Source organism: Pteropus vampyrus, unplaced genomic scaffold, assembly GCF_000151845.1.
Source record: "Pteropus vampyrus isolate Shadow unplaced genomic scaffold, Pvam_2.0 Scaffold144, whole genome shotgun sequence".
In the NCBI taxonomy this organism is placed as follows: Eukaryota; Metazoa; Chordata; class Mammalia; order Chiroptera; family Pteropodidae; genus Pteropus; species Pteropus vampyrus.
This window is the reverse complement of record NW_011888925.1, coordinates 4,026,014-4,038,215: the sequence shown is the minus strand read 5'-3', so window position 1 is coordinate 4,038,215 and position 12,202 is coordinate 4,026,014. Positions and strand designations below refer to the sequence as shown.

Genomic DNA, 12,202 nt, shown 5'->3' with positions numbered 1-12,202 from the left:
TCTTAAAGTGGTGTGGAGGGAGCAGGAAGGGTGGATATTGGGATGTCCTAGCTGCAGAGTCAGGGGAGAGAGAGAGTCGAGTGGGTGGTCCTGTTTCCATAGGGGAGGGGCGCTGCCCCCCAGCAAGGCTGCACAGAGGATGGAGAAATCCGGGAGGGTCTAGGTATAGGGCTAGGGGGCAGGGATTTTGTAGTAAGTGCGCAACAAAGACCTTTGGAATGAATGAAAACTCATGAATGAATGAACCGAATAGAAAATTTTAAAAAATGCAACAAGTACAACAAAAAGCAGAGCTCACCAGGGAGGAGATTCCAGGAAGCAGGAGAGAGTTGAAAAAATGAGACAGGGCGGGGCAAGGAGGGGATCTTGATGTGTCATGGAGGTGGCTGCTAGGGTGATGGATGCATTTACATCTGTGGTCAGGTGGTTCCCAGCCTGGGGAGGCGGGGTAGAGGTGAATGGGAAGTTGTGGAGATGGACCTAGGGCAGATAGGTGACTGGTAACAATTTTAAAGTACTCTTTATCAGGCATTTTTTGGGGGGAGGGGGGAGTTGGCATGGGAAAGTGAAAAGAGGAGAGCCCAGGGTGTCTAAAGCATTGTTGGGCCAGAGGGAAGCCCTGAGGATTGTCACCTTTTGGTCATGTGACTTTGCTCCTTCAGCTGGTGGTCTACTGGGAGAAGGGAGTTCGAAACTCAGCTGACCTTTTTCTGCAGCCTCCCACCCCCATCGTAGGGTCTGGGGCTCCGTGTGGGCTAGTCATCCAGCAGGAAGGGCCCCAAGATCCTCCAGATCCCCCTCTCCTTCCCCTCCCTCTTCCTTCTGCCAGCCCCCCAAGATAATTCCGGCCACACTGGGCATGCCCCCAGGTGCTGGCTCACAGCACCTTACATTCTGGGAGCACTCCCTTGGGGTTCCTTTACATTCTTGGAGAATTTTGATCTCGAACGATGTTGAAATTCTGGAGTGGGTTCAAGGGTAAAGGAGGGCAGGGACTGAGACCCCTCAGTCTCCACCTGCCTCCCCAGGGGTAGCAGAGAGGAAAATGTGAGCCTGGGATCCAGGGCTCCGTGTGGGAAGCACTTCGCAGCGATGTCTCCTTTGATCTCACTCCAGCCCACGCACTTGACTATAACCCTGTGAGGTAGTAATTGCAGGGCTAGGATTCAGACCCCAGATTCTGACCTAGAGCCATAACAAACTGGGGACAGCATGCCCCCAGTTTGACCAGAATGTTCAAGTCACTTGGCCACTCTGAGCCTGTTTTTATTTCTGTACAGTTGGGGTGGGCCCGCAGAGTAGGTGGCACTTGGTGGGAATGGTGTGTCACCCCAGGCAGGAACGATGGGGCAGATCTCCATGCCTGGCCTGCCTGCCAGCCTCTACCAGGCTGAGGAAAGTCTCCTCTCCTTGGGCCCTGCTGCCCTCTGCTGGTTGAGGTCCAGCCGCCTGGCCAGTGCCCAGAGAAGGTTGGGAGCTGGCGCTGGGAGTCGTGACTCATCCTGTGTCCAAGTGCCCAGCTCTGGCTCTGCCACTCACTGCTTTTGGTCCTACTCTTTAGCTTTCTGAACCTGTTTCCTCATCCATAAAGTGGGGATTGTAAGAACCGAATGATAGGATGTGCAGAATATTATCTGTGGGGCCCGGCCAGACAGGACCCTGATGCCCTTCTGCTGGGCAGACAGGAGCAGGGGTCCTGCAACAACCCTGTTTCAGATGCACAGGTGCAGTGGGCGAGCTCTGGGTCAATGGTGTTTTTCGTTGGGTGAAAAGCACCTCCCCGATCCCCCCACCCCCAACTCCCTTCCTGTTTATCTCAATGGCAGGAACAGGCTGCTGAGTGGATATTGGATGCTCCCCTCCCCCACTGGTTGTATCCACATTGGCGCTTCCATGGAGGATGGAGGCTTGGAAGGCAAGGACCACATCCTGCTCACTTTCCCACTCCCTCTGCGCTCAGCACTGGACCAGGCTTGGTGTCTCCTCTGCAAACATGAGCCTTGGAGGAATTCCAGCCCCATCCACCTGGCTCCTCTCGCAGGGTCCTACAAAGAGCCAGCTGCCTTGTGCTCCATGTCCACTCCCCTCTGAGGCCTCCCATCTTTGTCACCAGGAGGGTCTGAGTTCCCTCCCTCCTCCTTCCAGGGCATGGTGACCCACATTGGTAGGAGGGGACAATATCAGTCAAACACTTCCATGCTTGCTCCTGCTTTGCAGAGCCTGCGACAACCTTGCATAGTAAACAATGACCCTCATTTCATAGTCAATAACTCTAGTTAGCAGTTAACGCTGAGTGAATAAACTCTTGCTGCATGAACTCATTGAATTTTCCCAACACTCCAGGAGGTAGGGCCCACTCTTATCCTCATTTTCCAGATAAAGAAACAGACACAAAGAGAGCTCTAGTGACTCGGCCAATGTCACAGAGCTGGTAAATTGCAGAACCAGGATTTGAACCCAGGAAAAACCCCTACTTTACACAATCTGACCTTAATCAGAAGCCTTTAGCTTGGAGGTCAAGCCCTTGGAATGTGGAGTGAGTGGTCAGCTAGTCCGTTTCGAACCTCTCTGCTCCTCAGCCTGGTCACAGGCTTTGTTGGTTCCCTAGCCAGTAGCTTTGGAATGATTTCCTGGGGGCCGTGAGTTCTCATTCTCCAAAGGAAGGGCCTGCAGGAGCAGAAGGAGGCCAGAGAGAGAGCAAAGAAGGTGACTTGAAGTAGGGTGATCTGCCAGCCGTGTTCTCTCTCTTTATCCAGATGTGGGGCCCAGGGTGCTGTCCAGACAGAGGGGAGAGAAGCTTCATGACTCAAAGTGCGGCCCGCCCTGCCCTCCTGACGATGCCAGGGAGTGGCTTGTCCTGGAGTAGATGACTTGGAGTCTCCACCTCCACCCCTTGCCTTCCCGGCAGACAACCCTGAGGCCAGGCGGAGGCGGTGTGGAGAAATGAAGACACTGTGGTTTGTGGCTCTCGGCCCTGGCTAGGCTTCTGGGCTGCGCCAGTTGTCCGGCTGTGCCTGTCCTGCCAGGAGGGGGTTATGAGGAATTGAAAGAGGAGTTTGGTGGGTGAGGAAGAACAGCCACCCATAATAATAACCCTGGCTCTTTGGCAGGGATCTCCAAATATTACCACTCACTATGCCCTCCTGTGACACCTGATATGGCTGCGTGTGGCCGCTGGGAGGGATGAGGCCTGAAGCTGGAAACCAGCCACCTAATCTTCCCACCTCTCTCAGTGCTGGGGTCTCTGAAGGGGCTCACCGTCTCCTCTGAAGGAGCTCACCGTCTCCGGTTTCTCATGCAGGGGAGAGGCCAGCATTCTTCCCTCACTCACAGCGTCCCCACCCCTCCCACAGTCTCTCAATGCTGTGGCGGCTACCCAGCCCAGAAGTCACCTGGCCTTGACTTGTCATGGCTTGTTTCTTGTTTCTGGATATCTGCAGCCACCCAACTGGTCTACCAGTCCCACCTCCACCCTCCCAGCCACCTGGTCCTGCCACCAGACCTGTTATTTTAAAGAGTCCAATCTGGCCTTTCCCATAGCATGGGAAGAAAAACCCAGTTCCTTAGCCTGGGGGCCCTGGCGCAGACAATGGATGCTTTCATGTGTGTGCAGTGAGGTGGGTGTGAGGAAGCCAGCAGCTCCATAGGCTTCCTGGAGAAGGTGGTGTCTGAGCTGGACCCTGAAGGATTTGGGGGTGGAGGGGGCTTTGAACAGGCGGTAACTGGGAGGAAGGATGTGCTGAGGTGGGGGAACAGCCTGGCCAGAGGCTTAGAGGCTGGTATGGGGCAGGTCATTAGTGCTCCCTGGGTGTGGCTGGGGTGTCAGGTGCGCAGGCTCAGAGCCTGGAGCCTGGGAGACTTTTGTGGCAATCCAAGCAGGGACGGATGAGGGACAGAACCGGAGCATAGATTCACAGCATCCATCTGTTTACCACACAGTTCTTTAGTGCTTTCTGTACATCAGGCACAGGGCATTCCGACTAACCCAGTCTGTGCTCTAGGAGAGCTGGCCATTCGTGGGGGAGACAGATGGAACCATGTCAAATGGTGACGATCTCTCCAAGAAAGTAAAGGGGAGCAGCTAAGGGCGGGGCCAAGGGCGGGGCTTGGATCCAGGCCGTCCCACTCCAGCACCTACGTGGGGTGGACTCTTATCTAGCCTGGAACACGTGTCTAAAGGCATTTTGAAACAAAAATGACACAACTAACTGGAGTTGTTGTTTTAGTTGTTACAGTTACCACTGAGAAGGGCACGGGGGGAAGGGGCAAGTGCGAGTTCTGGCGGGCGTGGGGAGGCTCCTGGGACCGCTAGGTGCTGCCTGAAGGTGCAGGCCTGGGAACAGACGCGAGGTGGCGCCACGCTGCACGGCTGCTCCAGGACTTGCGTTCCAGGGCTGGGAGTGTGATTCCAGGGGACCCCAGGACTAGCCCTCCCCAGGACTGGTGGTGAGCCCGAGAATCCCCCTTCTCAGGCTTCAGAGGGGTTTCACTTCAGTCTAGGCATCCTAGCCCCGGGGTCAGGGGCCTGGCCTCGGTGGTGCCCATCTGTTTCTGGGTCAGTTCGGTGGTCACAGCCTGAATACTGGGTCCAGCCCAGCCAACTGGGCAAAAGGCCAGCGCCCAGCTCCTTCCGGTGCTGCTGGGGCAGTCGCGGCACTGAGGGTCCCAAGCCGTCAGGTCACCACGCAAAAGCTCCGGGTAATCCGCCGCCAGAGGTTGCGACTGCGGCTGCTGAGGGCCACCTCGGCGGCCTCCTGGAAAACGGCGTGGACGTTTTCGTGGAGCAGAGCCGAGCACTCGAGGTAGGCCACGGCGCCCACGGACCTCGCCATCTCTTGGCCCTACAGGAAGAGTGGATAGGGCAGCCGTGAGGTGGGGGCCGCCGGAACACCTCACGTCCAGCAACCCCAAGCCCTCTTGGACATCCTAGGGAGTCTCCAGGACTAAAGTGGAAGGTGAGTTTTTCTAGGGCACCCACAGCTCCAGTCCCTCCCCCACCCTCACCCCCCCACCCCTCCAGCTTGACCAAGTGCTCTCATGGCTTCTTTGGGTTTCCTGCTTCAGTTCTGGACCGGGTCTCTGCCTCTCAAGGCACCAACTGATTAACTTCCCCGGTGTGTAGCAGAGAGCGGCTCGCAGACTGAAGAGCCGAGGGCCCTCTCTGGGCCTCAGTTCCCCATCTGTGAAGTGGGGGGTTAGGACTATCTGGTGTGCACGCTACTGGCTCTCCCTTCCACAGGTGGAACCTTCTAGAGTATTCTAGGCACCACCTCCAAACATTAGCAGTTCCTGACCCATGACTACCTCGGAAATGAGCCCTCCTCTGCCGGACCCTCGGAATGTTCAGGACGCCTGGCGCGGGGCCCCTCCCCGCAGCCCTGCCCTAGGGCTGGTTTTCCTACCCTGTGATAGGTTACCGGCTCCAACCTATTTTTGCGCAGCTTCTTCACCAGCGACCTGTCCTTGCGCAGGTCGGTCTTGCAGCCCACGACGATGATGGGCACCTCCTTGCAGAAGTGATTCACCTCTGGGTACCACTGTGGGGAGGGGGTGTGATAGCCATCAGGAGTGCTGTCCCTCTTGCAGAGGGGAGAACAGGCTGCTCTCCTGCTCCCAGGCAGCCTCCTGCACAGCCATGAGCACCGCCTGCGTTCAGGGAGATCTCCCCTGTGCCAGGCTCTAAGACTTTCCACCTAAGAACTCATGAACCCCCAGGCCCCGATGAAGCAAGTTCTGTCGTCACTCCCACCATACACAGGCGGCAACTGAGGCTCAGTTGCCGCCTGTGTATGGTGCTATGTAACGGTGTATGGTGCTATGTAACGGTGCTGTGTAAGGGGCTATGTAACGGCCTTGGTTACAGAACTGGCAGTGGAGGATTTGAGCCCAGGGTCCTGATCTACAACTCTGCCTTTCTGCAAGGGGAGGGCTCCCACGACCGCCTCTCAACTGGGTGAAACAGATCAGCAAATAAGTGATTCTTTAAAGATAAAGCAGCTCAGGACCCGACTGCAGCAGCTGCTCGCCTGTTGGAGGGAAGGGGAGCTCTGGCATCCTGAGTCAGCTGCTCTTTGGAATGTGAGGCTCCGGGGCCCTGCTTATTTCAGCCTGGACTACAACCCGGGAGCCTGGAATCCAGAGACAGGAGCTTTGCATATCCAGGAGCGGAGGCCTGCTTGGTTTGTCTGGTCAGGAAAAATTGGCATGAAGTCAGCTAGTTCCTGGAGCTAGATGGGGCCCGTGTGGGGTCCTGGACAGACGTCCCACACCCCCAGCCTCCACAAAACTGCCCTCGGAAAGGGTCTCCTCCGTGACTCTGCCTTATCGAATCCAAAGTGAGTCCTCGGCCCTCATCCCATCTGAGCCCTGACACGGATCACACCCTCCTCCGAGATGGAGACCCGGTCTGCATTTCACTCCAGGACCCCACCCTTCGGGTTCTCCTAGGGTCTTGATCCGACCCCCTCCTGGGCTCAAGCTGTGGGCTCGCTTTTCTTCTAGCAGCTCTGGCCCTCCAAGAGCCCATGGCTCTTGCCTACCAGCGGCTCCTAAATGGAACTGCCCGGCCTGGTCTGGCCCAGCCCTCTCCAGGAGAACGCAGACTCAGACTTCCACCCGCCTACCTGCCGTCTCCCCTGGGATAGCCAATAGGGCCCCCATCTCCCACCTCCCTACCCCCAGCTTGCTCCTCTTCATCTTGGGAAATGGCAAGTCTACCTTCCAGTTGCTCTGGTCAAAACGCCTCTCTCCATCCCATGTCCAAACCATCTGCAAAGGGCTCTGCTTTCTAGATTCAGTATCCGCCCACCTCTCCCCATCCCCTCTGTTAGCACCCCGGTCCCAGCCACCACCATCTCACCCGGTCCCCGGGGCCTAGAACAGTGCCTGGCATGTAGATGTGCTCAATCAATACTTCTGAATGACTGCATGGAGCATGTCCCCATGTTAGCACTTCAATGGATGTGTGTCTTGGACCAAGCAACCCAATGTGGGGATAGTAACAGTGTCTGCTCCCTAAGGCTGTAAAAGGGTTAGATGAATAAATAGATATAAGTGCTGGGAACAGTGCCTGGCACATGGTAAGTCCTAATAAATGCTGCCACCATCACCGTGTTATTATTACTAATGCTGTCACTGGTGTGCTTTGAGGACTCCTGGAGCTGTGGGGGAGGGAACGTGCCATGGCTGGAACAGAGGAACTCCAGGGACCACGGGCCTGACACCTGTGAGTAGCTTCTAGAACCCTTGTCATAACTGGGGGGCATTCTGGGAGGCCACTGAAAGGCAGCAGTTACACAGATGGGCTGAGAACTGCTGGAAGCTAATGGTTCATGTGACCTTGGGCAGGCTCAGGCTGGGGAGATTCAGGGACCTCTGGGCTACCCACCGTTCTCTGGCAGGGTCACAGTACAAAGAGTCACGGAGTTCAGAGTCTGCAGTAGGGGGCAGGTGAGGAGCACTGGGCTGGGAGTCAGAGGCCAGACCCTGCCGCCAATACCTAGGGGACCCCCAGCCAGTCGCTGACCCCTCTGGGCCTTGGTTTCCACATATATATGCCAAAGGCAATGTCATCTATGAGCCTGCCACGCTCTGACAGCCTGTGGGGTCAGCAGTGGGGGATAGAGCGGTATGGCCTGGCTGTAGGGGCTGTGTCTCTCTCCACACCAGTACCTACTCAGTTAAAGACGTTGTCAAAGCTGTGTGGGTCTGGTGACATCGAAGCAGAGAGCAGGACGCTGGCGTCAGGGTAGAACAGGGGCCGCAGGCGGTCATAGTCAGGGTAGAACAGGGGCCGCAGGCGGTCATAGTCAACTTGTCCTGTCGCCTGTCAGCACCTCCCCGACACCAAGCAGGTAAGCCCCCCAGACTCGTGTGTGTGTGTGTGTGTGTGTGTGTGTGTGTGTGTGTGTGTGTGTGTGTGTGTGTGTGTGTCTTTGGATTAGGGCTCAGTTCTGTGCCTCAGGGTCCAACACAAATTTGGCACTGAGGTGGCCACTCCACATGAATGTCCCCTCCTCGGCTGTGTTTCTCTGGCTCGCCCACAGGGTATGTCAGGCCTGGCCTGGATGAGACCACTTGCTGCGAGAGCCCTCTCCTGGATGGAGGGACAAGGCAGAGGCCCAGGCTGGAGGGACTGAGACCATCACTCAGAAGTCTGCTTTGCCTTGGGCTTGCGGGGTGAGGAGAAAGAGGCATCGAGACCCCAGCAAAGACACCTTTGCCAAGGTAAGGGGGCTGCTGGGACTCCCTAAGGTTAGCTTTAAGCTCTGCTATTAATTTGACTCTGAATCCTTGTGTGGGCAAGGTCAGGAGCGTGGAGGCCAGAGGTCAAGATCAGGCAGATCTTACAGAAGCTAAAGCCGGGGTAGAAAGCTGAAGAGGCCAGGAAACGTCTACCCCTCGAGAGCAAAGAGCTCTGGACTCTCCCTTGTCTCTAGGACACAGTGGGCTGCCCTGGGGTGCGGGAGGCAGCAGACAGGCGCAGAAGCAAGGAGGGTTCGGGCTCCTGGGGGCCCTAATCCTGGCCCACGCCTGTCCCTTGGAGATTGGTTGGCCTCCCCGATTCAGAAGGAAGGCAGTGGGGCACGGCTTCTGGCATCTGGGGCCCCTCCCCCAGCCTTGCACACCCACCTGCTGTGTCCCAGATTTGGAGGTTCACGGGTTTGCCCTTCATTTGCAGATTAACAGTGAGCCGCTCAAACACCGTGGGGGTGTAGCTCTGAGGAAGAAGAGCGAGTGGAGGCTGTGAGGACAGCTTCTGAAGGGGGACAGGCCCTGATGCCCAGGCCAGAGCCCAGGATGTGCGTGGCACTGCCCTCTTTGGGAGCCGGCAGAGTGTAGCACTTTCTGGAAGCAGTTGGCTGGCGGGGTTGAGGCCTGGGGCTGCCACTTCCTGTGTGTCTGGCCAGGCCCCAGACTCCCTGGCGCTCTTCTCCTTGGCTATAAAGTGAGAATATTAAAAGTACCCACCACAGCCTGTCGCTGAGACGCTCCACACAGAGCCCTGAGCACGGGGCCTGGCACAAAATAAACACTCTGCACATGCCAGACGCTGTTATTTTTATCTTTGTCTCCCTGGATGGGGGACTGTTCCATTTCTGAGCCTTCTTCCATGCTGTCTCCTCCTCCTGGAATGACATTAACCTACGTGTGTTCGTGCGTTTGTTCATTCATTCGCTCGCTCACATTCCGTCATTAGGACATTCTCCATGTCCTCTCCTGGACATCGGGAGCAAGTAATAAACAAGACTGGGTGCCCGCCCTGAGGGGTGTGTGGCTTTTTGGGGTCTCTTCTTTGCCTCTCAACTTCTTACAATCCAACCGGAACCCCTGACCAATGCTACCTCCCCCCGTCCCAGGATGCCTTTCTGGATCCCCTCCCATGGCCCCTGCCCGTTTCTGCCTCTCTTACTGGCCCTGTCTGGGCTCAGGAGGAGGCCCCTCCCCCACCAGGCTGGCTCTGCTGGAGCTTGCACCCTCTCCATGAAGTCTGGGTGTATGGAAACGGGATGGGTTTTGTGCACAATGAAGGAATAAAGAGGGGGAGCTTTCGCAGATGGGGTCTGAGCAACAGGTGATGGGGCTTTCAAGACTGCCACATAGGCCCTCTTCCTGGAGGGGCATGCGGGCCATTGCAGGTTGGGTCCCCAGGCCTAGCTCACTTGCTCAGGGCTGGTCTGTGGGGCCGCAGCCCAGGAGACCCTGTCCTCCGCCCATTTCCCATGCCAGGTGAGGCCCTCGTCTGCCCATGACAGGCCCTCTGAGTCAGGCCCTGGCTGTTAGGAGGGGTAGCCCTCTAGCAGTGGGTTGGCGTTGTCCTCCGGGGCACTTGGGAAGCTGCAGGGGGAGGGTGTGGAGAAAGGCGGGTCCCAGAGCAGCAGCTGGGGCAGATGGAGACATCACGGATTGCCCTGGGGTACAGGCTCTGGACTCTAGTCACCTGTTACTCCCTCTACTAACAAGGAACAGAAAAGGCTCCACTCACCTCCCCGTGCCCTCTGGCCTGTCCAGGGCCCCACCCCTCAGGCCCTTTGCCTGACTGCAGACAGTGTAACATGGTAGCTAGAAGTGCTTTGGAGTCAGACTTGCCTGGCTTAGGACTGGCTCTGACACTCACTAGCTGTGTGACCTTGGGCCAGTCTCCTCACTGGTTAAAGAAGAATGTCACCTCACTGCATGTTACAGAAGAAAGGCTGGCAGGTGAGATCCAGCATAAATGCCCGCCACTTAGAAAGCGGGTTGCCAGGAACAGTGTCCACACCAGCCACTGTCCATCTCTCCAGCGTGTGCTCCCTTCCCCATCCCCTCCCCAGTCTGTCACTGGAGGGCACCGATGCCTGCTGAGCTCCCAGCTTGGCCACCCGCTCACCAGTAGAGGAGTCGTCTGCAGGACCCCTCCTGACCTGGGGTGCGGGGCAGCCTGCCATCAAGCTCTTGGGAGACACAAGCTCTTGCAAATGCCTATGGAGATGACACTGTTACCCACATTCTCTTGAGATCTGCTGCGGATGGCCCTTTACCGGCACCATCTCTGATTCCTGCAACCTTGGAAAGACAGTCGTAGCCCTGTTTTCCTGAGGGGGACGCTGAGGCCCAGAGAGGGGAAGTGATTGGCCCAAGGTAACACAATGGACAGCTGGCTAAAGATGAAGCCAGGTCTTTCTGGCTCCAGAGGCCAGGTTCTGTTCCCAGTTATCTGTCTCTCCTGAGGTCACCTGCCTCTCCCGAGGTCACCAACTCTAGTACCTGGTGGCAGAAGTGAGCAGAAAAGCTCCACTGCAGTGTGGGGCTGGGTTGCTCCTTTGGCTTGTAATTGTCACAACCTTTCCCCCTACTCTGGAATGTCATCCTGGAGACCTGTCTGCATCTTCTGTTGTATCCTTTGAACCCCCAGGCAGGGTCAGTCTCTGCCCATATGGCCACTACGCACCTAATCTTATCTGTTGAGCTGTCCTCAGCCAGAAAGGCAGGGCCAGGACTGGGCTAGACCAGGGCACAGATGACTCAGGCTACGGTCTGCCCTGATGGGGCTTGCGGACAGACAGATGGATCATTACAGGACAGGAGACGTAGCTCGAGAGAGGAGAGTCAGGGGCTTCCCTGGGCAGCACACCCATGGGAGTCCCTGTGTGGACCGGGAAGACTCAGCTGGTTCTGGAAGGGCTGGTGCTCCCTTCCCCTCCGGCCTCCCCTGCTGTGAGCCCCCTGGGCTTTGGCCCTGTGGGAATGGCTGCTGCTCTTAACGTCAGCCAAGAGTCCCCCCGCCCCCCGACCTCAGGAGTTCTCTCTGCTCTGTTCCCCCTGCCCTGAACCCGAGGTTGGGCGAAAGCCGGACAAAGGTTGCTGAGGCCCCTCCAAATCCCCCCCTGCTCTCTGCTCTTCGCTGTCGGCAGGAAGCCTGGGAGATGGGGCTCCAAGTCTCCCAGCTCTTGGCACCCTGGGCTTGGAGGGCTGCCAGGAGATGGAGTCCAGAGCCAGGAGCAGGAGAAGGTTTGGTCCCGTAGGCAGAGCACTGGGGACTTCAGAGAGTGTCCTGGTCAGAGGTGGGGAGACCTGTGTTCTAGGCCAGCGCTGCCACTGCTGGGCCCTGGGTCCCAAGGCAAGACTGTCTCTCTGGCCTGTTTTCCCATCTGTAAAATGAAGGCTTTTCCAGCTCTGGGACCTTGTGTTTCTTTGAAATGAAGAAGCCCTCTCTTGTGCCTGGAAGCAGAGGGGTTCCTGGGAATTCAGAGTCCCCGAACAGGGAAGAGCCTAGGACAAGGCCGGGTCCATCTCCTTGATAACAAGCATGTCCCCTCTTCCCCTGGCCAGCTCCAGTGTGCCCTTCAACATACATTTCATCAACTGCGAGACGCCCACTTCTACACTGTGACCTCTTTAGGACAGGGATGGGTCTCACCACTGAGGATGTCTTGGGGCCCAGGACACTGGTGGGGAGGCACCGCCCTTCCCAGCCCCCCTCCCGGGCCCCACTGGCCTGGCCCCTCCGTATCGTTCTCCTCACTGCGCCATAATTGTTAGGTTCCCATGGGCAGCATCTGGGGGCCCGGAAACACATCCCCCACAACTTAAAAAAAAAATGTGACTGGCCAAAGGGGGTGACGTCAGCTCCATAAACCACAAGAGCTGGCTCAATGTTGCCACTGTGGAAAAGAAAGGTCTGACACTGTTAGCAGGCCCGACCTCTCCCGCCTCCCCCATC

The 12,202-nt window shown here is 57.1% G+C and overlaps 1 protein-coding gene across 1 annotated transcript; it reads right to left on the bottom strand.

Annotated features, from left to right (window-relative positions):
* Window positions 1-3,923: 3,923 nt before the first annotated feature.
* RHOD (ras homolog family member D) lies at window positions 3,924-11,253 on the bottom strand. The gene is given in 5 exon segments (XM_011368947.2): window positions 3,924-4,841; window positions 5,403-5,537; window positions 7,676-7,818; window positions 8,632-8,719; window positions 8,971-11,253. Coding segments are annotated over 5 exon segments (678 nt in total). The 5' UTR covers window positions 9,115-11,253; the 3' UTR covers window positions 3,924-4,673.
* Window positions 11,254-12,202: the final 949 nt, after the last annotated feature.